At 42.1% G+C, this 24,517-nt stretch overlaps 1 protein-coding gene across 1 annotated transcript in view; it reads left to right on the top strand.

The window, feature by feature from the left end:
* Positions 1 to 24,517, top strand: part of HPSE2 (heparanase 2 (inactive)) — a gene marked incomplete at its 5' end in the record, with an annotated part of 275,793 nt that overhangs the window by 241,333 nt on the left and 9,943 nt on the right. The window contains 2 exons of the mRNA XM_010833116.1: positions 4,609 to 4,754; positions 12,263 to 12,409. Coding sequence (XP_010831418.1) covers positions 4,609 to 4,754; positions 12,263 to 12,409 — 293 coding nt within the window. The remainder of the gene's footprint in view (positions 1 to 4,608; positions 4,755 to 12,262; positions 12,410 to 24,517) is intronic.

The raw sequence follows: 24,517 nt of genomic DNA, 5'->3' as shown, positions 1-24,517 counted from the left end.
CTAACCTTATCAAGCATCTGAATCACCTAGAAGGCTACACAACTTGGGGGCCTCACCCCTGGACATTCTGATTCGGTACATCCATGATAAAGTCCATGGATTTCATTTCTAAGAAGCACCCAGGTGATGAGGCTGCTGCTGCTTTACAAGCACAGTTGGAGTAAGTAAAGCTTCTCCAGATTTCTTCACCTGGGTCTTTTGGAAACAGAAACAATAATGTTCAAATAGAAAAGGCAGAACACAACTCAAATATCTATTGGAAGAATGGATAAATAAACTGTAGTATTTTTACATAGTGGAGTATCATACAATATTGAAAAGGAATACTAAGTGGGCTTCCCGGGTGATGCTAGTGGTGAAGAATCTGCCTACCGATGCAGGAGACATAAGAAGCACAAGATTGATCCCTGCGTGGGCAAGACCCCCTGGAGGAGGGCATGGCAACTCACTCCAGTATTCTTGCCTGGAGAATCCCATGGACAGAGGAGCCTGTTGGGATATTGTCCATAGGGTCACAAAGAGTTGGACACCACGGAAGCTACTTAGCGTGCACAAACTCTTAGTATGGGTACTACCTGAATGAATCAGGGCCTAATGTTACATCACAAAAGTAAGTCACAGAAAATCACATATCATGTGATACCATTTTTACAAAACTAACAAATTAAATAATATATTGCTCAGGTGCAAATAGAGAGATTAAACTATGAGGCAAGACAGCAAAAAACAAAAATGAGAAAAGGAAGACTCACATAACTAGATGCAAGAGTGTGGGTATTCTGGTAGCTTTTAAGAAGGGTGATGGGTTCTCATGTGCTTCAGAATTGTCATTAAGTTACATATATGCTCTTGTATATGGAAAGCAGATACATAAGAATTTGAAGCTTTATTTAAAGAAAATTCTCACAGATTGAAGAAAGGTCTTGTCTTTCCAATTAAAAGTAGTCCCCAAATACAGGCAAATTAATGCAGAAACTCACATTGGCACATTCCTGGTAAAAGTTCCAATGTCAAGAATAAAACGTGACTCCTATAAGCATCCTGACGGGACACAAGAGATAGAAAACAAGGAGGCTAACCAAACACAGAATAAAATTTGTGTTCACTTCAAACTTCTCTGCAACAATAACCACTACAAACAAAAAACTTTCAGAATTTACTTAAGGAACGTTTGAAAGAAAAGGAAAAATTATAATGCAGTAAACTTGAATCTGCAGATTAAAATGCTAATTATTATGAAAATGATATGAAACTGATATTTTTTAAATGGAGAGTTCAGTGGAAGAAAAAATAGAAAAATCCATGTAAAATGGATTTATTATATAATATATATAATAGTTCTCATCAATATATGTATCATGATATACATATCATAAAATATATCTGCATGTATTTATGTATATATTTGTGTGTGTGTGCTCAGTCACTCAGTCGTGTCTGACTCTTTGCAACCCCATGAACTATAGCCAGTCAGGCTCCTCTGCCCATGGGATTTTCCAGGCAAGAATACTGAAGTCAGTTGCCATTTCTTCCCCCAAGGGATCTTCCCAACCCAGGGATCAAACCGCATCTCCTGCATTTCCTGCATTGGCAGGTGGATTCTTTACCCCTGAGACCTGGGAAGTCCTTATATATATTTATATATGTATTCTATATAGCATGAGATTTTATAATGTGTTATATAATACACATATTATATTTGTATCATTTATATTATATATCATAATGTATTGTATATTAGTATGTGTATCATGTATCAGTATATATATCTGTATATACTATATATATACTATTATATGCAATATTATAACAGTGTAATAATCAGGGGTCATGAAGAGTCGGACACAACTGAGCGACTTCACTTTCACTTTTCATTTTCATGCATTGGAGGAGGAAATGGCAACCCACTCCAGTGTTCTTGCCTGGAGAATCCCAGGGACGGGGGAGCCTGTTGGGCTGCCATCTATGGGGTCACACTGAGTCTGAAGCAACTCAGCAGCAGCAGCATATAGCATAATGTATCTATAATATATATTAAAATATAGTATATATGGCATATTATAACAAATATGGTAATGTATATTATATAATACACATACATATTTCATGCATATAAAATTTAGTTTGTGGTAAAGGTGAGTTTAGGGATAGATTATTTACTATATGATGCTACAACTAGTAAATTATTTAGTCAATAATAGTCACGCCCAACTCTTTGCAACCCCATGCACTGTAGCCTACCAGGTTCCTACATCCATGGGATTCTCCAGGCAAGAATACTGGAGTGGGTTGCCATTTCCTTCTACAGGGGATCTTCCCAACCCAGGGATCGAACCCAGGTCTCCCACATTGCAGGCAGATGCTTTAACCTCTGAGCCACCAGGGAAACCCAATAGAGTCATTACCATGCACCAAAGTATTTTCTCAGTGAGTTAAAAGGTTAAATTTTTAAATGGTAAAATAAAAAGAACTAGAAAAAGTGTCAGTGAAGATTGATCTGATCCTTGTGTGAGGAAGGACTTTCTAAGAATAAAAGAAAAGGAAAAAATCAAAAGAAAAAGATTGATATGTTTTTCTATAATTTGTTTTAATTCTCCATGTCATAAACATCATAAAAAGCGATAAAAAGCAAACTACAAACTTGTACAGAATATTTGTTTTATAAATATTCCAAAGGATTCTTCCACTAATATTTAAAGTTGTGTTACAAATCATTGAGAAAAACATAGACATCCCATTGGAAATATTGTGACTATGATAATAACTTCACAGAGGTTGCTTCAAACCAAATTATAGTCAAGTAAGAGCAAATTGGACCAATGAGCTTTTCTTTTCATCTGCATGATTGACAATGATGACGTATTTGCCATTTTAAATATAAGGAAACCATATCTAACTGCCATCCTAAGGGCACTTAAAGTTAAATAAGGTAAATATTTGGTCAGGGGTTAGTGCTCAGGGAAAATCTGGAGCTATTCTGGTGACAAAGGAGCTTTGAGACTTTATTCAGATTTATGCAGTTCACTAGAACTTTTGAAGCACCTGATGTTATAAATGACTACAAAAGTTGGAGGGGGGGAGATTATTAAGAGGCTCTGACTGAAAAGATGAAGGCTCAGAAAACAAAGTTGATGTCTTTAAGATCTTGAATAGCATGCCTGCACTCAATAGGATGTCCACTGAACTCCAGAATTGGCGGGGAAGGAGGAAGCTCCTAAACAAACTAGGAGGCCCTGTTTATGTGATGAGTTATAAACACTTAAGTCATTACCCCATAGTAGGATTTAAAAGCAAATACAAAACAAATACAAAATATGTTGTGTGTCAAATATAACAATAAAACATGATAATAGCAACAGTAGAAATTAAGGTGGCAGTAAATAGGCTTTTGTAAGTTCAAATACATGTGTGGATTGCAGATTCAGTATTTATTAATCAGTTACAAATGGACCCTGGAGTGGTTAAAAGAACTAAACTTTTTAGTTTAGATTTATTTAGGATGACCAAGAATTAGCACCATGGTTTGCATTCTTCTGGTTGCATTTTTGACTCTGGAATTAGGACTCTGGGCTTTCCTGATAGCTCAGTTGGTAAAGAATCCACCTGCAGTGCAGGAGACCCCAGTTCAATTCCTGGGTCAGGAAGATCCCCTGGAGAAGGGATAAGCTACCCACTCCAGTATTCTTGGGCTTCCCTTGTGGCTCAGCTGGTAAAGAATCCACCTGCAATGTGGGAGACCTGGGTTCGATCCCTGGATTGGGAAGATCCCCTGGAGAAGGGAAAGGCTACCCACTCCAGTATTCTGGCCTGGAGAACTCCATGGACTGTATAGTCCATGGGATCGCAAAGAGTCGGATATGACTGAGCGACTTTCACTTCGCTTCACTTCAGGACTCTGGTCTCCTGTCTGATGGAGCTTCATCCTCCTCCCACCACAGAAACGTCTTTAGTGACAATATTTGGAAGATGACATTTTGGATTCTCATATTGGTGACAATCCTAAAAGATTGGAAACCTTACATTCTATAATTAAACAGAAGTCATAAACCAGTATGAAAGTAACATTTGTGTGTTAGTTGCTCAGTAGTCTTGTCTGACTCTTTGTGACCCCATGGACTGTAGCCCATCAGGCTCCTCTGTCCATGGGATTCTCTAGGCAGGAATACTGGAGTGGGTTGCCATTCCCTTCTCTAGGGGATCTTCCCGATCCAGGAATCAAACCCAGGTCTCCTGCGTGGCAGGCAGATTCTTTATCGTCTGTGCCAAAGGTAAAAGTCATAGGGAAAGAAAGTTGAAAATTCAAGGCCCTAGCTGGTTGTTCTTTTATATGTGAAAAACTGATTCATTTGCTTTGTGTGCCACTCTGGGTTTGCCCCATGGGCATTTCCTCATTTGGTCGGTTCCAAAGGCCTCTTTAGATAGTGCCCATTTCATATGAACTGAAGCCGAGTGCTTCGTTGTGCTGACCTTGCTTACAGGGTTAGAGCCTTCCTGTCCTGATTCCCTGTACTCCTGGTATGAAGTGCTTTCTGGCCTTTGTGTTTGCATGTTTACTCAGAACACCTGAGTATATGTCGCTCTCTGACTCTGTTTCTCTGTTCCCTTCAGGACTACTGGCTCTCTCTCCTTTACAAGCGCCTGATCGGCCCCAAAGTCCTGGCCGTGCATGTTGCTGGGCTCCAGCGGAAGCCCCGGCCAGGCCGAGTGATCCGGGACAAACTAAGGATTTATGCTCACTGCACGAACCACCACAAGTAAGTGTTCAGAGAGACGGCACAGAGACCACCCCTGAGAATTTTTAGGCCGGTCTGAGAACTTTGTACTACACTGGACCCCTTCAGGACACTGAAAACTGCTTCTGATTTCACTAGACCCACTCTTTGCAAGTTTCAAATGATTTCTGATAAACAGTTTTGTCTCCAAGTAAAACCCCTTTCTCACACTTAGAGGAATTATTCATAAAATGTTCATAAAGATACATGCCATTTTTATTTACTTCTTCATCCAACAAATTTTTATTGAGCATTTTCTCTCAGCCAGTTGATGTAATGCCCAGGAGGCTTATTTGTGTGCCTACGCCTGAACCAAAAGTAGAGATCTAAAATCTGTTCCTAAGATATACCAGCAGAGCTAGAGGAAATAAGCCTAGTTTTCTAAGATGCATGTTGGAGAGCTATACCACTAGAAACCTAACCATGTACCAGTACATCCCAAGCTGGGAGTGCCCAAAGCTAGACATGTCAGCTTTACAGCCATTTCAGTATTTTGAAAACCATTTCAGCTATTTTAAAGGTTAGACGGTTAAATAAAATAAATCTAGGCTTCCTTTTTTTAGGGAGCCAAACCTTGAATGATCAGCACAGTAACGGGGATGGTTATCCTCTTTTTCATCTGAAGCTGAGGTTATTGGGGTTGTCTTTTAAGAAGTAGGAAACATAATTAGTACATAAAGTTTAGCAGATAAAATATTTTAAAACATGAGGATCATAAGGTAGAAACTTAAAACAGAGCCTGAAGCAAAACCCACCTGACCAAATATGGCTTTCTTACATCGCTTCCAATTTAAGGAGCAGAGTAGGCAGCCCTGGAAATAAGAACCCTTTCTCTTAAGGCAGAGAAACCTTGTGTGGACTGGGAGTGAGGAAGAAGGAAGCAAGTGCCTCCAGCCAGACCTTCATTCCAGTGAGCCTATCAGGGCCGATCACCGGCAGTGGTGAGCACAAAGAGTCCCCGCGGTCAGGTTACAACAGATACCCCTTCCCTTCCCTGATGACAGAGAAGCCATGCCAATTAATTTATCCTGATAAGATTTTTCAAAGAATCACTCTGAGCACAAGGGGGCCAGGGGCCAGTTGTCTTGTCTACAGATACAAGTGCCTATTGTGGATGAGAGGAGGCTGGATTGGGCAGAGGCCAGAGGCTTTCAACGTCCCTTTTGCTCAACAGGAAGCTCAATCCAATAGCTGACAGAGAGTGACTGCTTTATGGCCTTGGTTGGAGTTATCTGATCAACATACAAGGAAACATTGTGTTCCTTGTCTCCACCCTGGCCTTGAGGTAACCACCCAAAAAGTGGACTCCCAGCTTCAAGAGAGGACAAGTTCTCTTGGTACCTTTTGTCTCTTTTGGGAAGCATATCAGTCAGTGCCCTTTATACTATGGCTCTGCGGACTCAGGAGAAAATGTCAGTAGCCAAGCCATGGGCTTAGCAGAATTTCGGGGGTCCTCAGAGAGGTCTCCTCACTTGGCTTCATCCCAGTGTTCATCCTGATGCTCTTTGACATTCTTGTGGGAAGTTGTCACTGATATTCTGAATATACCATGCACTCAGGGCCAGTGCTTCATGCATTTTTGTATTATTGGCGTCCCACAGAGTGACTGGTCTGAGGAAGGTGTCAGTGAATGTTTTATGAATGAATGCAGAAACAGGCCATCAGGGCATCGCTGATGCTTTATACTTCTAGCTCTCTTTCCCTTTGCGGTCACCACATTGGCCAGAAGAAAGGGATTTGGTGGAGTGCTTAAGAATTTTGCATTCACCAGCATAAAATCATTCATTGTATTCAATATCCTTTCTCCATCACCAGATCTCCTGTACTTTCTATGGGAAGTCATTCCAGAATCTCTCGGGGGAAACTGTGCTTCTGCCAGTTCCATCCCTCCTCCCTATTAAAAAAGAAAAACAAAAGAAACAACTTTACTAATCTGTGTCACCGATGACCTTAGATTACTGGGGTGAAGGTCTTTTTGTTCTTATTAGAGAAGAAAGCCCCCAGTAGACACACTGCACTAGCTAAGGATGAGCTGGCTGAGTCTGCAGATCTCCTCCATGTCAGCGGGTGTCCAGTACCGTAGACAGATGCGCACAAGGATGAAATGTCTCTGCCCTTCTCTGCAGGAAGCCATGTTCCCTATCTGAGCCCCCTCACCCTCCACAGTAGTATCAGGAAGCACTCCTGATCCACTTGGTTTATTTGTAGCCAAAGAGACCAAGGTCACAAAAACATCCCAGAGTGGGCATGTTAGCTTCATGCTGTTCAGTCTTGACCAGTCAAAAAGTACATATCCTTGGTCAAAACAGGGGATTGATGAGAAAGTATAAGTTTATTGATAGTATAACCCAAAAAAAGGTCTTTTAAAATAGCTCCTGCACTAAAGTATATGTTGAACATTTGCTATGTGCCAAGCCTCTTGCCAATTATTTGCATTAGTGTAATCGTATTAAATTCTAAAGGTTCTACAGTATCACATGTATATACAAATAGCAACATTAATAATATAAAGAATTTTATATTTGGAAAGAACCCTTAGAGATCTTTGGCCTGTTGTCCTGTATAACATAGAAATTCCCTTAATAGTCTCCCTGACAGTCATGAACCTCTGCTTGAATACCTCACTGCTTCTCATGGCATCTCGTACATTGTGGGTCGTTTCTGACCTAGTAAAGCACTGTCTTTTATGACTGATTTAGGATAACTGAGTCAGATACTCATAGCCACACTAGCAGGTGCTTTTCTGCTTTCTGTTCTAGAGCCAACAAATTAGGACCTGGCAGCACAGCAGTTCTCACCCTAAGGCTTCTTATTCAGAGAACAAACAGGTTTGACTAGGAAACAGTCTTTTTATAAACCATTCTGCTAACACAATGTATGTATCTGGGGAGGAGCTGAGATCCTCAGCCAAGTTTAGAACCAGTTGGAGCCTGGTGGACACTGAAGAAAAATTGAGTCTTTTGGGGTTCAAGTCTGTTTATTGTTGGCAAAGCACAACTTCCTGTTTTTCAGAAGAAGTTTTTTTAAAGACTCATAAAAAGGTTCCTGAGGCTTCTTGGACATCAAATGGCTCTTACAAAACAATATTTTGATGAGTTAAGTGTAAATGAATCAAAAACATGTGGATTAAATTTCCCTTAAAATACACAGGGGCTTTGAAATTGGGAAAAAGATGTTTGGCAAAACATGGCCTGACTGTTACCGAACCCAAAAACTTTGAATTAGATTTGGAGAAAATGGACCAACCCAGTTTTCAAATACGTAGACTTTCACTGGAAATGGACATGGATTTCAAAGCATCATCCTCCCTTCCCTTTCCTAGTCTCCCAGCTTCACTGGAAGTATTTCTAGAATAGGGACTGTTTTTCGTCTATAAGTCAAGAGGCACCTCCCAGTACGACACCCCTCACCTCTTATATCCATGACATTCCAATTCCAGCCCCCATCCTGACTCACTTCCTCCTCCTCCCATGGCAACACAGAGATGTCAGGCCGCAAAAGAACAGCCGGAAAGATGAACTCCAGATACAGGCCTTTTCTGCTAGTGAAAAAGTCTCACTGTGAGTGAGACAATGGAGCAAGATAGATGTTCTACCAGATAGAAAGGGGCATTAACTAGGAGAACCAAAAGCCACCTGGACTTGACGACATCAGAAGGTCAGCAGTTGCTTCCAGGCCACACCTTCGATAAGACCCCATTGTCTTAGCGAGCAGACACTCCTTCAAGATTATTTTTCTGTCGGCAGAGAATGGACATTCTTCAGGAATCTGGATTCTCAACATAGTACTTTCAGGTTGGTGCTGCATTCCCCAGCCAAGAATGTGTCTTCACAGCCAAAAGGCCTCTGCTTAACGTCCTTGCCCACCAGCCAAGCAGCAAAAAGGACTGACAGGGGGGTCTTCAGTGTCAGGCCCTCCCTGAGGAGGCTCCATGAGCCCTATGGGAGCCTCCGCAAGTTGGTGTCTGAGCTGGCTTTCAGTGCTGGTTTGTCTCCCCCAGGGAACTATGGAAATGGAAATCAGACCACTGCCAAGCAGCTTGAAAAGATAGCTTTCCCTGAAGCAATGCTGTGATTTCAGGTCTCCCTCCCACCCACCACTTCCCCACATCCTGCCCTTCTCCTCTGCGGTCTCCAAAGGCTCATTCTGCCCTAACTCTGCAGAGGAGAAACTCATAAACGCAAGCACGCAGCTCTCTCCTCCTGGGCTGCTGGCCTTTGAGAAGGCTGTCTGATGATAGTTAGCAGAAGAGTTTACCACAGTCTGTGAAAATTGGTACCCTCGCTTGCCTATTTTTGCTCACACTTTGAAGCCTAGAGTACCTGTAGTTAATGGTGTCTTCTTCAGTTTTGCACACAACTTAAAGCCCACCAATGGAAATAGTTGGTGTTTTTTTAATGATGATGGTACCGGCTTCCCTGATAGTTCAGTTGGTAAAGAACCCACCTGCAATTCAGGAGACCCTGGTTCAATTCCTGGGTCAGGAAGATCCGCTGGCGAAGGGATAGGCTACGCACTCCAGTGTTCTTGGGCTTCCCTCGTGGCTCAGCTGGTAAAGAATCTGCCTGCAATGTGGGAGACCTGGGTTTGATTCCTGGGTTGGGAAGATCCCCTGGAGAAGGGAAAGGCTACCCACTCCAGTATTCTGGCCTGGAGAATTCCATGGACTGTGTAGTCCATGGGGTCCCAAAGAGTTGGATACAATGTGACTTTCACTTTCAATAATGGTAAATGCTGACATCACCTAGCAGCATCTTTCTTCAGATCTCTGATGACACAAGTCCACTCAAAATAAATTGGCATTGTCTTCTGATTGAACTAATTTAGCTCCAAAAGTTGGTTCACATGCTTCAGGGGTTTGAGAAGAAGGACCAGAGGAGAAAGGACTAAATAGAAGGGTCATTTAATAATTTATCACTTAATAATTTTTCAGAATATCAGTGCAGGCATCCAAAAAGCCTTGAATGCAATAACGTACCCTCCTACAGATGCGAGAAAAATCATCAGACACACAGCCAAAAGGATATACACTGGGAATTAATCACATAATCTTAACAGATTACCCTAGGCAAGTAGTTCCCAAACCAAACTCATCTGCCAAATATACTGAGATTTTTTTAAAATATCAAGTCTCAGACACAATCACAAATGGATTAAATAACGGAATGAGCCCTGGAAACCGTATTTTTTAAAATCTAAGTTATTGTGTTAACCTGCTGTTGGTCAGGAGAAGGCAATGGCAACCCACTCCAGTACTCTTGCCTGGAAAATTCCCATGGACGGAGGAGCCTGGTGGGCTGCAGTCCATGGTGTCACTAAGAGTCGGACATGACTGAGCGACTTCACTTTCACTTTTCACTTTCATGCATTGGAGAAGGAAATGGCAACCCATTCCAGTGTTCTTGCCTGGAGAATCCCAGATGGGCTGCCGTCTATGGGGTCGCACAGAGTCGGACACGACTGAAGCGACTTAGCAGCAGCAGTAGCAGCTGTTGGTCACTCAACTCTTAATTAGCACCTTTAGAGGCATACATGAGTGACTCAGAGGCTGAGGTGTGCTCTTTCTGCAGAGGATGATATTTTCCTCTGGGCTCAGTTGACTTCGAGTTTCTTGGAACTCGTCCTTTTAAGGCAGGATAAGGCCATTTTTTCTACTTTCTCTCATTAACCCATCCAGAGGGGGCCCTAAGGGACCCCTTAGAAACAAAGTCCTTTTCCCTACAAGAGAGAAGGAAATCATTGCAATCTTGTTGACAATGCTAAAGGCTGTTGCGTACAAGCATGTTGTTCTCTCAGGTTTCTGAATGTCCTGTACTGGTTTAGAAGGATTCCGAAACAGTGAATAGTTTTATAATCATGGAGTAGATACAACAGCAAAAGTAGAAATCAAAAAGGTTAATAAATTTGACTACCTAAACGTTTTTAATTTTTGTACATCAGAGTACAATGTAAACAGACGGAATTAGTCAAAGAAAACTGGGGGAAATTTTGCAATATACCTGAAAACAAAGGATCACTATCTTTAATAAATAAATAGTTTTAAAAAATCAATAGAAAAACAGGTAAAGGGCATGAACAGTCAGTTCACAAAGGAAGAAATGAAATGGCAAAGAGGCCAATAAGAAAAATACTGTGCCTCAGTGTGAATTTTTTAAAAATACAAATTAATACAACATTGAAATCCAATTATCACCTCTTGGGTTTGGGAAGTGATAGTTTAAACCTTAAACTGTAACCTTTTAAAAGGTTATTATTAATATCTGATGTTCTTAGGGATATGTGGAAATGGGTGCTCTCACGCATAGGTGATCAGAGCCAATTGATGCAAGCTTTCTAGATAATATCAGTATTATCAAAATGTATTAGTCAGGATAGGCGAGGTTATACCGTGATAACGAAGGAACTGCAAATCTCCATGGCTTTCACTAAGAAAATGTATTTCTCTTTCACACTACTCATCTGTCACGGCTCAGCTGTAGCTCTGTTCCATATCATTCTCATTCCAGATCAATAGAGCAGCCTTAATCAAGAACATTGTCAGACTTCTGGCAGAGGGGAAAGAGACGTGGCAAAATATGGACTGCTTACTAAAGCCTCGGCCCAGAGGTTTTAACATGTCCACCCACACTGCGTTGACCAACACCAGCCATGTGATCACTCTAGGCTCAACAGAGCAGGGACAAAAAAATCTTCCCACAGGGAGGAGCCCCGCTGAGAATGAAGCAGCAGATTTGATGAGGAATCATGCACTGCATCCCCTGTGACCTAGTGTTTACAACTTCCGGCACTTTATCTGAAATAATCATGATGTCCAAAAAGTTTATGTAAATAAAGTCCTTCATCACATAATTTATAATAGCAAAAAAATTAAAAACAACTATATCCCCAAAGGAGGAGGCTAGTTAAATAAATTTCTACGAATGAAGAACTTAGCATTCTTGTATAAGTAGAAGAATATATAATACAATAACATGGCAGCATGTTGAAGATGTTCATGAACTTAAAAAAAAAAATGCTAACAATGTGATCCCAATTATGTAAAAACTGAGAAATATATATGTATGTGTCAAAGAACTCAGTAAATATTTGTCAAATTATTAAACTAAAAATACTGGAAAGTTGTCAACCAAAATGTTATCATATCTTAAAACACTTGGATTATGGGGGACTTTTCTTTTCCTTCTCTGTGTTTCTCTGTATTTTGCCTTTTTTTTCCCCAGTCAGCCTTCCATATTCAGAAAAAGATACTTTGTTTTCTAAAATCATTGTAATATATTTAAGCAAAAACAAAAGGCATATGGTGGGAAGTGGGTATCTTCTTTGCAGGAAACCACAGTAAGAAGGCCTTTCTGTCTTTCAAAGTCCAGGATGGCCAAGAACCATGAAGTAAATGCCCTTTCCTGGGGTGCTCCTGTTCTGTGCAGCCCATAAATGATTTAGAAGCGTCTAACAGACCACTTTCCATCTTTCCCTCTCTCTCTGGATACCAGCCACAACTATGTGCGAGGGTCCATTACACTTTTTATCATCAACTTGCACCGATCAAGAAAGAAAATCAAACTGGCCGGGACTCTCAGGGACAAGCTCGTGCACCAGTATCTGCTGCAGCCCTATGGACAGGAGGGCCTGAAGTCCAAGTAAGTGCCAGCCCAGAAACAGCTTAGGAGGGAGTGCAGTAGGAACTGGGTGTGGAGGGAGTTGGATGGCCGCTTTGCTGAGAGCACCAAGGTTGCTGCTCATTCATTCACTCAGGGACGGCTTACTCCCTTTAGCACCCTAGACAAGCCCTTCCCAGCCCCTCTAGGCTTGAGGTCCCCAACAATAAACTCAAATGATGGACTAAATATATCTCAACAAGGGCATTCTTGGTATCTGGACTAGAGGACTCTGCATTATGCCAGATGATCACATTTCAAGCTATTTAGAATCCTTGGTCCTTACCCACTAGATGCTAATAGTGCCCCCAGTCATCTAACAACCAGAAACGTGGTAGTTAAGAACCACGTCCCTTCCAGGGGAGCGTTCTATTCTACCGTAACAATTTGTCAACATCTACAAACCTTGTGAGGTAGAGCACCTCTAAAGGACAGAGCACTGGACAAAAATCAGAAGTTCAGAGATCAAGAGTCAGTTCTAATAAATTGAAAATTTGGATTTAACCAAAAGATTTAATTTGGGATTAATTTGGATTAATTTTTAATTTAATAAAAAATAAATGTGAATAAAAACCTGGAGAAAGAAATAAAATACTGTAAGAAAAAATAAAAGTCAGTTCTGCCCCAACTTTATAACTCTGGGCACTTCTCCTCTCTGGAACTATTTCCTTATCTATTCTGGGAGCTCTGTAGTCTCTTCAAACTCTGTAATTATATGATTCTGTGACACTCGCTACTGCCCTCAGTCTCATCTAGAGACTCTGGCAGCACTGACCTCTACCAACAGAAGGCAGCTCTGGGCCACCCCATCCTGGAGGGAGGCCTCCCAGGAAGGACATGAGTGCTGTACAGACCGGGAGCGCTCCCATTCCACTTTTAATGTTTACCAAGTTTAACAAAGCTGTAAACTTGGAGCAGGTGGCTTGAACTCCCACAGCTGCCCACAACTATTTGCGCTGTAATTGTTCACCATTTCACTGCAACCTTGGTGGCTTGCATTTGGTTTCCAACTGTATGCGATGGGAACAAAACACAATCTGGGAAGTCACTTACTGGGTCTCTTTAGCCCACCCTGCGTTTGTTATTTGCAGTCTCGGTTCACAGACTGGCTCTTTTTTCTGGCTGCATGTCCATTACTCTCAAGCTTACCTATCCCAGCAGAACTCTCGAGTATTTCATCCCCTCTCTCCATTTCCCAGTAGTTCACGATTGGCGTGCTGAGTTTCTGGTCTTCATTCTAGGCCCAAGACGCTGTTCTGGTTCACTAAATAACCTGGGCAAATCCTTTAGTCCTAATCCTCAGGCCTCAGTTTTCTCATCTGCAAAATTCATTATATATATGGTGAAGTCCCTTCCAGCTCTAAAGTGCCCGTCCTGGTCTGATCTTCTGAGGCCTGTGTGCTTAAGTTTTGCACTGCCATTCAGTCATGATCTGCAAAGTCACATCCAGCAGAGAGGTGACTCCAAACAGTGATTGTGATAGTTCAGGGTCCTTTAGAACCCAAGATGATTGGGAGCTGAGCCTGCCCTGTGTCCAGAAGACCACGTGTACCGCATGGAAGAAACTAACCAAAGGCCTTAGTCTAACAGGCTAAGGGGTCAATCCCTGCTCTACCAAGGACATACATGCTAGCTGTATGTCCTGAGACAAGTTACTTGATCTCTGTGAGCCTCAGTTTCTTGAGCTGTGAAATTTTTTCTGTGGAGAGGAGCAAATGAATTCTTCTATATAAATTTCGTGACACATAGTAAATGCTCAGTAAATACTCACTGCCTTCCTTTTCCTCACCTCAGACCTCTAGCCAGTTGGGGATGAAGAGAAGAAGAACTGCTCTAAGGATGTTCTTCAAAAGTGGCATCTTCTTAGATTTTTAAGATAATATGTGGATAAGACATTTGTTAAGATTATGATAAAAAGAAATGATAAGACCTGCATCAGTGCAAAACCATGAAACATGCAGAAATGGTGGCAGGCAGCATCATTTTATGAGCTTGTTTCTCCATCACCCAAGGGCACAAACCTCTAACCCTGTTTGCCCAACTCTACATTCCTGCCTCCAGGATTACAGCTCTGATGTTTGAACTGCCCACATCCTGGCTTCTGTCCTGCTTCTGTCTTTAAAGTGACTGAAGTGACTCTCAGTGGCTACTGATATGCTGCATTCCCAGTTACACTGTCTTGTACCTCACCTTGCCATCATATTGTTGAGGAGCTATGTAATGGCTTTATTAGATTGTCAGAGAGGGACAGGAAAAAGAGAATTTCATTCCACAAGGGTCCTGAAGAGGAATTTGGTAACACCAACTGAAATTAAATAGCAATGTCACGCAATTGGAAGAAGAGGGAGCTGGAACCAGGAAGTCTGGCTATAAATCCAGCTGCTACCATTTACCTGTGTGACCTCAGCTTGCTCACCTGTCAGACAAGGTTATTGTGAGAATCAAGTTAGAGCATATGGGTGAAATGAAGTCTTCTACAAATAAAAATTTCACACATCCATGCATACAGATATATATATACCCACAGACACTCACATATGATTTTACCTATATTGTATTAAAGAGAGTTTGAAATTGAAAGTCTACAGAACTGGAATCCAGCCCTAATCTTGCCACTGCTTCACTGTGGAACTTTGGGCCCTTCACTCCTCCAAACAGGTTCCTCCTCCTGTGAGCTACTACTCACTTAATGCCTCTCTCATTCTTGAGAGAACATGCTGCGCCATCTCTGACTGCAGGCTGCCAGACAGGGACTGCCGTGTACCCGCTCAGTGCCCACGTCCCACTGTCCCGCTCAGTAACTGCTAGTAAGAGCGGGAGCCCTCAGTGGTTCTGGGATGCGGATCTCACAGGAAAGGTGCCATTTCAGTGCAGTGAACTCTGCAGGAAAGGATGAAAGAAAATGCTAGGAAGCGACTTCAGCCTTTGGTGTCTCCTTCTCTGTTTTATAAGCCTCTGGGGCCAGATTCTGTCTTCTTGGCCTGCTAATTCCTGCTGTCGCCTGAAGCCATGTTAGTTCAGAGCAGGGATGGAAAGCTCTGGGAACCTGTAGCTGCTCCTGTCGGTAGCAACCAGAAAGAGGATATAAAGCAAATCAGTGTGCTAGTCAGGCTACCAGTGGGGCCTTTTGGCCTGGGGCTTTAGGAGCAGGGAGATACTGGCAAACTTTTTCAATTAGTAGAGAACATGGGGTAATTCTCCTTCTCTTGGAATTGCCATCAAGGCTGGAAATAGTTCAGGTCTTTAAAGGGTAGTGGCATGTGAACTTGGGGCACTGGGTCGTCAGGTATTTTATAGTTAACAGCCTGAGGCCACTCAAAAGGCCTAGTCCAGGCATCCAGGTCCTCAGCGAAGGTTCCTGTTTCTCATCTCGGTGAGCAAACTAGTCAAGAGACCCACCACTCAAATCTCAACTCTTTAGGTAAGAGATTGTTCTCACTCGAGGGACCAGACAAAAAGTGAGTGCCCTGTACCCTATGGGATAGAAGCAGGGAAACTTAGAAAACTGCAATGTGGATCAGAGAAGGGTGTTCTGTGTCTGGAGTATATATTCTTCAGGGATGGCTGAAGAAAATGGGGAGATTTGATTTAGACAAGAAAAATAAGGTAACTTGTGAGGACTTTCTTTGGATATTCAAAGGACTTCTAAGTGAAAGGAAACAGATTTGGCCTAGGATCCTCTAAACTGACAGAAAACCAGGGACTACAATTTAAAAGAGAAAGAGCTCACCACAAAATGAGCTCATTTTTCAAAGGCTTGCCTGGTTTAACTGGGGACAGGACAGGCTTCCTTAGGAGGTAGACTATTAATCAAAGAATGAGCAACATGGCCATCTCAGGGGTGCTTTAAGATTCCTTACTCAGTGGGAGGTTGAGGTGAAAGATTACTGCTTCCCATCAAACTCTAAGATTCTATTATTCTCTTCCATCCCCTCCCCTCAACTCCCACTTCACTTTTGGAGCCTACAGTCTCTACGGTCACCAGGAGAGTAGCTTCTTCAAGCCATCAGAAGGCCACACAAAGAAACGATGCTATAAGAGAAAGTGGTGGTAATACCAGACCAGTTCCTGTCCAAAAAATCTCCAGCTGCAGGTCCTTCCCCTGCCATTTTCACTGCTTTCTCATCTTTCTGAAAGAAGGACTAGCCATTCACACCTAAGACGGTAATAGTTCCCCCTCTAGGTGAGTCTAACAGCAACTTTGGTGCAGCTCTCCCATCCACTAGGGAATCTGCCCAATGCCTCATGTGACCACAAATCAATGAACATCATCCTCTAGGGAATCATCTCTCCCAAGACATAAATATCTCTAATGTCTTTCAACAAACAGGAAGGCAACATAAAGTTGGGCCAAAGAAGGCAAGTTGTATCAAAAAACAGGAGGACTCAAACCAGGACTCTGTAACAACCTAGGGGAAGTAGGATGGGGTGGGAGGTGGGAGGGAATTTCAAGAGGGAGGGAACATATGTATACCTATCGCTGATTCATGTTGATGTTTGGCAGAAACCAACACAATTCTGTAAAGCAATTATCCTTCAATTAAAAAGTAAATTAATTAAAAAACAAAACAAAACAGAAGGACTCACTTTGTAGGGGAAAGTCAAACCAGGAGCAGGTTTGGTCAGATCCCAGCATTTTTCCCTATGTGTCATATTCAGTTCCATTTGGAGGGAGAATGATCCAAAAACTGGAAAAGAAGGAAACAACTTTCATCACGCTGGCTCTTTTATTCTGACACACTGATGCTAAGAAACCTGTGGTGAGCTAACATTTTGTGGCGGTCTGGTTCACTCCCCTGCCCCCTGTCTGTGACTAGGACATCTGGACCAGAAGATGCCCTATGTCTAAAGACCCCTAGGAAAGGAGTGCCCACAGTTTCAATCCTGTCTGAACATTTAATTTTATAAGAACACTGGGGCCAGCTGTACCTGTGACTGGGACTTTATAGATAATAAACAGCATCAAGAAGCATTTTAGGGTTGAAGAAATGGAATTTTAGGGCCCTAAGTGACTTATTGAAGAGCGACACAGCTAGTAACTGATAGAGCTAGAAAGTGCCTAGTGTCCAGTTCTCCTGCGTCAACTGTACTTTATTCAATGCTGCACTACCCCAAAAGTCAGGTAGTATAAAATTATAATGATATTGCAAACATACACTATTTACAAATATATATATTTGTATATAAATATACAAATATATATACATATACATTGATAGCCAATCTCTGTCATGACACTGAGGTCATTCCATCTTAGAATTACGAATATAATATGTATTCATGATACATTATGAGTTGATTAGAAAAGTGTTTGGTGAGCCATCAGTTTTCTCTCCTTTAGGCTAACTCATCCCAGTTTCATTAACTTTTCTTCAAAAATCCTAACTTCAGATCCTCATCAAAAGTTCTTCTCTAAGCTGTTTTTAAGATTCCATTTCCAAGTCACAAAATTTTAGTGAAAACTATTTTTTTCTCAACTAGATGGAAGAATTCCCTTCTGTTTCTTCTATGCTCTTCTCAAACAAAGATTACTGAATACCAGGAGTGACTGTAAGTTGGTTTGATTTGAGGTCTCTAAAAATCACTCTCAGCACATTATATTCTGACCCAGAGCACACAGACACAGCCAGCTCCCTAAACCTAATGGACCCCCTCCTCAGAGGGAAAGAAGCTGTCAGAGGAGGCTTCCCAGGGAAATGAGGGTACCTATCCTCATCCACTCATCAACTTGATTGAGATCCTACTTGTGCCACACAAAACTGTTTCTCTTCAGCACTCTAACTTGCAGTGGCAACTAATCTGGCTAAATTCTTAATGAATGTGGTCCCATAACTAATAAGAACTAAGGAAACCCAAGTAGACAAATTAGAGGGAAAGTCTGAATGTAAAGTTTAATGTGATATTTCTTGATTGTCTTAATGCCAGGCCACGTCATCACCTGACCTTCAAGAGCTGTTTAATAGGTTCATTTGAGGGGAAGGGATTAAAGTTCAGCTCTATTATTAGAAACAAAAAACTAACAGGAAGTAGACTGTGGGTGGTGCCATGAGAGAGGTGCAGAATATTTCTGCTTTGAGGCTAATAATTTTCATATTAAATGATCAAATTTCATACCTGCATGAGCCTCTCCTTCAGCTGCCATAATTTTTAACTGAAAGAATTTCAAGCCTCCTATTATGAACCAAGAATCTTTTTGCCTATTCTGCAAAGAAATGAACATACTTTTTTCCTTTTTCTACATACTGCTATTTTTTTCATCTCTCTGGGATATAACTTTTGCTTTGATTTCACCCTCATTAAATCCTGTATCAAAGGAAAACATTGGCATCTAACTGCATGCCTTTAGAGAGGTGTCATTTGATGTTAGCCAAACATAGTGGTTCTGAAAATACTGAAGTAACTCCCAGGTGCTAAGACGTTAAAAATATCCTCATGTCCCTGCTGGAACAGACCACATTAAGATACTTCATCTCCAAATTCAGAGTTTGGCTAGTAATAAAAGTCCTAAGGGCTGAACTGGCCACTGCCGGACCCACCACAGTTAACAGGAAGCATCACATTTATTTTGGGACGTGGACAGATATGGCAAAAGGAGCTTTGGGGAAAACCTTACCTTTTAGAATTCTCACTCAGAAACAAAACATAAAGACCTGTTTTCTGAGACTGAAGGGCCATTACTCCATACATCTCAGCAGACTCATGATGTCTAAGTGTTTAAGTACTAGACTGCAGATATTAGTTGGTGGAAATTTTGAACACTGGTCAACCAAATGTACTCCCTGCAGGTTTCCATTATCTTCATTTGTCTGGGATCATTTAGTCTCTTCTTGAAATAAACCATTCTATGAAAGTTCTGCTGTTATTAAAAGATGACTTTAGAAAGGGGAATTCTGAAAGTACTGAGAGTACTTCTATAGCATCCCTGACAAAAAGCCTGTCAGTTTGTGCTTGATGAGACTCTTCATCTCATGAATTGAGTTGAAAATGAGTTGGCCCACTTTAGAACTAGTCAAGTCTGATTATAGGAAAGATCCTCCTTACTTGTGGCCAAAGCGCATTTTCTTTCCATTTCTACCCTTGCTTTAGAAAAATTAAGAAATCTATGTCATCCTTATAACAATTTTCCAATATGTCTGCCCTCAGGCTTCAAGTCTCTCAGCTTTTTAACCATTCCTACTCTTGCCTGGAAAATCCCATGGACAGAGGAGCCTGGTAGGCTGCAGTCCATGGGGTCGTGAAGAGTCGGACATGACTGAGCGACTTCACTTTCACTTTTCACTTTCATGCATTGGAGGAGGAAATGGCAACCCACTCCAGTGTTCTTGCCTGGAGAATCCCAGGGACGGCGGAGCCTGGTGGGCTGCCGTCTCTGGGGTCGCACAGAGTCAGACACGACTGAAGCGACTTAGCAGCAGCAGCAGCAGCATAGAACCTTATCTCTTATAATTAACCGTTCAATTTTCTTACCTCATACAAGCTTAGTTGTAGAGGTCTGAAAAGTAGGAAATATGAATATTTTGTTATTACAATTTACCTCAGCAATGCAGAACAGTAATATTCTAAAATCTTTTCTAACTTCATAATGAATAGTACTATTTTAAGTTGTATTCTTTAAGTATTAGTGAAGTTAAAATTTTTGTGTCTATTAGTATTTTATTGCTCTTGTGAATTTTCTACATCCCCTTTATTTATTTTTCTATTGGGCTGTTATCCATTTTATTAATGATTTGCACATTTTTTCTAATCATGTTTACCATGTGTTAAAATATTTTCTTCAGCGTTTTGTTATTTTTCCAACTCTTTCATTTTTAAGGTATTATCTTGACATGCAGAAGTGTTCCCTCTTTATATAGTTAAATTTATCTTTTGCTTTGTGGTTCCTTCTGTTCCATTTATATGTTTATTTATATTCCTGAAATCAGAAAAATACATAGCTTTACTTTCTGTAGTTTCTTTTTTGCTTCATTTGTTATATTCATCTCTTCAATGCATTTGGAATTTGCTTTGATGTTCTGTAAGATGTGAGGGACAATAGTGCTGTTGAAGCTGAGAGTGTGTGAGGAAATCTGTTAACCTCTGCAGGGCTTCAGGTGTCAGTTTTAAAATGTCAGGGGGGAAAAAAAAGAGGATAGAGACTGCTGTTTCCTGGAGGAAAAGGCCCTGCTGTTACAGATGGAAGCATGTTACCTGTAGCTCTTCTGAAAGGCCACTCAGAGGCCCTCGGGAGAACAGAGGAGACTCAGAGACTGGGAGCACAAAGTGGGAAGAGAGATGCCTGGGACTGGGGAGATCCATGAAATGGTTATGAGTGAACAGAAAGGTAATACTTCTAACCAGCAAAGTCCAAGCAGTGTTCCAGTTCAGAAGGTCTGAAATAGATGCTGCGAAAGTATAAATATAAATACATATGATATATGTAAGCCTCAGGGTCAGTCTGTAGAAAAAATAAAGAGAAGTAAATATATAGAGAAATAAGCCTTCCAAATTTTACTTAGTGAAAGCTTACTCATCAAAACTTAGAGGAGTTTGGATTCTTTTCACCCTTGTGCTCATTTGAGGGTGTTTGGTGGCTCCTAAAGAGTTATAGCCAACATACACAGAATTACCTAAGTAAATAATTATATACATATCTGGAAAATACAGTGAGGGCACTGACTGATATATTTAACCCCTTAGTTCCTTCTGCCTGAAGAGAGCTTGAGCCACTCCTGGTCTGTGTGGAGCTCTCTGTGACACAGCCCAAGACCCGAGAGAAATCTACATGACTTTAGAGACTTTGTCCTTCAAGCAGAGCAGTTTTTCTTTTCAGTGCTGAAGAAACGCAGAGTTTGTTATCTGTGCAAATGCTCCATCGGCTTTGGTCCTGAATTCCTGCTGTAAAGTCACACACACACGTCCCTGGTCCATGCTGAGGAGCACGTTCATCCCAGCAGAGAACTCACTACAGGGAAGGCATGCAATGAGGCAGTTCTGCAGAAATAGCGAAAGTGCCCACTTCCGACTATTCAACAAGAAATTCGTTCGCCTTTGAAAAGTTCACATCTTTGTTTTAGTTTTTAAAATGTGGCCTCTTACATGGTACTCCAAAAGAGTAAGAAAAGATCTGTTTATTCAAAATAAATTCAGAATGTAATGGTTAGAAAGCTATTTGATTCCCTGCCCCCCGCCAACCCCTGCCCCAGCTGCAAACATATTCCCACTGTTTCTTCATCAGCTCCTGCTGCTCAGCCATGGCTGCACTTTGAATTACCTGGGGAGTTTTAAAAACCCCAGTGCCCAAGCCGTCCCCAAGACCAATTAAACCTAAGTCTCTGGGCTGGGACCCAGACACCAGTATTTTTTTAAAGCTCCCAAGTTAATTCAAATATGTGGCCAAAGTTGAGAACTATTGTCCCTTTAAAAATGCTGGAACAAGATTCCAGCTGATTTGCATCTTTGATTTCACCCAGATTCTATTCTTCATGCAGGCACGAAGCCATTTTGCCAAAGGTGTGAACATGCCAGGAGCCCCTGGGAGCTCTCTCTATGACTAAGTGGAAAGATGTGTACGGCTCCCAAAGGTTTTACTGTTTGTTTGTTTTAACTCCCAGATTAGTAGTGTACAGATCACTGTATAGATTAGAGGATTATAAAACACTTTTATATTTTACAGTGACTTGACATCTTAAACCAAGATGCTTAGGAATCCAACGTCTTCACTGTTATTTTCTGAGAGATTTCATTTGTTCTCAGCTCCAGAACACATTTTCTTCCAGATCATTCCTAGCAGCTGGAATCTCTCCGCATAGCTGAGCATCAATACTGTGGTGTCCCCACCCCAGCTCCACTCACATGGGCACCTTCGTTGCAGGCAGAGATTTCCACTCTGTTCTGGATGACCCAGATGAAATTCTGGTGAAGGAGCACTTCAGAGCAAAGTTAACATGTTTCCGAGCAGTTGATTCTACACTGAGGGGCAGGGAAGCTGAATACATAGGCAGTTCTGGTGGGCAGAAAAGTAAAGGTCCTTGTCTTCTCCTTTCTCCTCATCTTCCAGAGGCTCTGGTTTAGGTGACAGACCAAGATAAGCCTCAAAGAACTGAAAAGTCCTAAGCTACCTCATCCCTATAGCAGGGCCAGGGCCTTGAGTCAGCATTTCTTTGGCTGCCAAGCATCAGGAGTCCACAACAGGATCTGGTTCATTCCAGACAAGGGGCTGGAGCACCAAGCTGTGGACCAGTTACCAAACCCCAGCAAACACTTGGCAGCCTACATCTTCCCCAGTGACCTCAAGAATGACTCAGAATCACCACACTCCTTGCACGCTGACGTCTATGGGCCCTGGAGCAGAACCTGTGCCACCTGAGACATCTTATTTTTCCCTTTTAAGAGTATGCCAGTGCTCCTCATGTGCACTGAGGGAACACTGTCAAAATCTGATAAAACCGAGGTATTTATCCCGTTGGCTTAATGTATTTGAATAGGTATCCGAGAAGCCGAGCCTTTACAGTGTTGCTGTTGTTGTTGTCTAGTCACTAAGTTGTGTCCGACTCTCTGTGACTCCATGAGCTATAGCCTGCCAGGCTCCTCTGTCCATGGGATTTCCCAGGCAAGAATACTGGAGTGGGTTGGCATTTCCTTCTCCAAGCGATCTTCCCAACCCAGTGATTGAACCCACATCTCCTTCAAGTGTTTGTGGCCCAGATGGTAAGCGTCTGCCTGCAATGCAGGAGACCCAGGTTCGATCCCTGGGTCAGGAAGATACCCTGCAGAAGGAAATGGAAACCCACTCCAGTACTCTTGCCTGGAAAATTCCATGGACGGAGGAGCCTGGTGGGCTACAGTCCATAGGGTTGCAGGACACAACTGAGCAACTTCACTTTCACTCTCCTGCTTGGAAAGCAGATTCTTTACCCCTATGCCACCTGGGAAGCCCCCATGGTTTTTGTAGCTGGTTTCTCTCGTGGTTTGAGTGTGATATACCTAAGATGTGGAGCTCCGAGATGGTCACAAAATCAAACTTTCTTCCCAAAGTGCCCCCAGATGACTCCCTCTCATCTGATGGAAATGAACACTATCAGTATAAATCCAGATTCCTTAGCTAAGCTCTCATCTTCTCTGCCAAGTGTGCTAAGTTATTTTGAACCACTAGAAGCAGATGGTAGGATCCCATGATGGTTTAGACCATTATCACACAGACTTGGATAGAACACAGTTCAAATCATGACTCCCAAACCTAACTGCCAACAGGAAAAGCTTATATCCCTGACAACCTGCCTATAAAATCCTCAGCTGTGCTTGCATAAAGGAATCCGAGTGTTTTCCCTGTTGAGCGATATAAGAAGTTAGATCAACACTCCTCATTTCAATATGCTCTCAAAGAGTAGGACTTAGGGAAAGTGATCGTATCCACCTTAAACTGTTCAAGTGGCCAGGAACTTCATATATGATGAGGGCTTTTTGAGGGGTAAGGGGAACAGGAAGCATTCACCCCCATTTTTCAGTCTCCTCTCTTTAACAACATCAGAGGAAGGGACTGGAGTGTCCAAGCAGCCACATGAGAATAGAGACTGACTGAGTGGAACTCGACAAGAATTCATTTAAACTACTATCCTGGGCAATAAGGCACTGAGCCACGTGCCATTGAAAATTTTAAAAAAGAGAACAATTAGTTTAGCAGGTGAAATGACTGCAGCACAGAGAATAAATCTGAGATGTCGCATGATGAAAAGAAGCTGCCAAAAACGTGCCCCTCTTCCAGCTGGGGCTCTCAGATAAGGTTGGGGTGGAGGAGGCCACATTCAAAGGGGCCTGGAAGACACATCAGGCTTTTTGACAGTCTACCAGATTTCAGGCAGAGCAAAAAGCACATAGGTCACCCTTGGGAGGAAATCATCTTCCCTGTGACCCCTGAGGAGTAGCAGCTCTCTCAGAGGGTCATGAGCATCCTACCGCCTTTGCTCCAGCTGGGCAAGTGGGGACCAGGAGACACGAGGCTGCTTGCAGCCACTTGTGAGCAGTCCTCCTCAGCGGGTAGTCTCTCACGGCCATTTCAAAGGAACCTCCCTCCTGTCTAAGCTACTCCAGATGCACAGCCTCTCCCGGAGAAGC

Source organism: Bison bison, unplaced genomic scaffold (genome assembly GCF_000754665.1).
Source record: "Bison bison bison isolate TAMUID 2011002044 unplaced genomic scaffold, Bison_UMD1.0 scf7180017862979, whole genome shotgun sequence".
Lineage (NCBI taxonomy): Eukaryota > Metazoa > Chordata > Mammalia > Artiodactyla > Bovidae > Bison > Bison bison.
The sequence above is the reverse complement of the archived record's forward strand: the minus strand, read 5'-3'. Positions and strand labels throughout refer to the sequence as shown.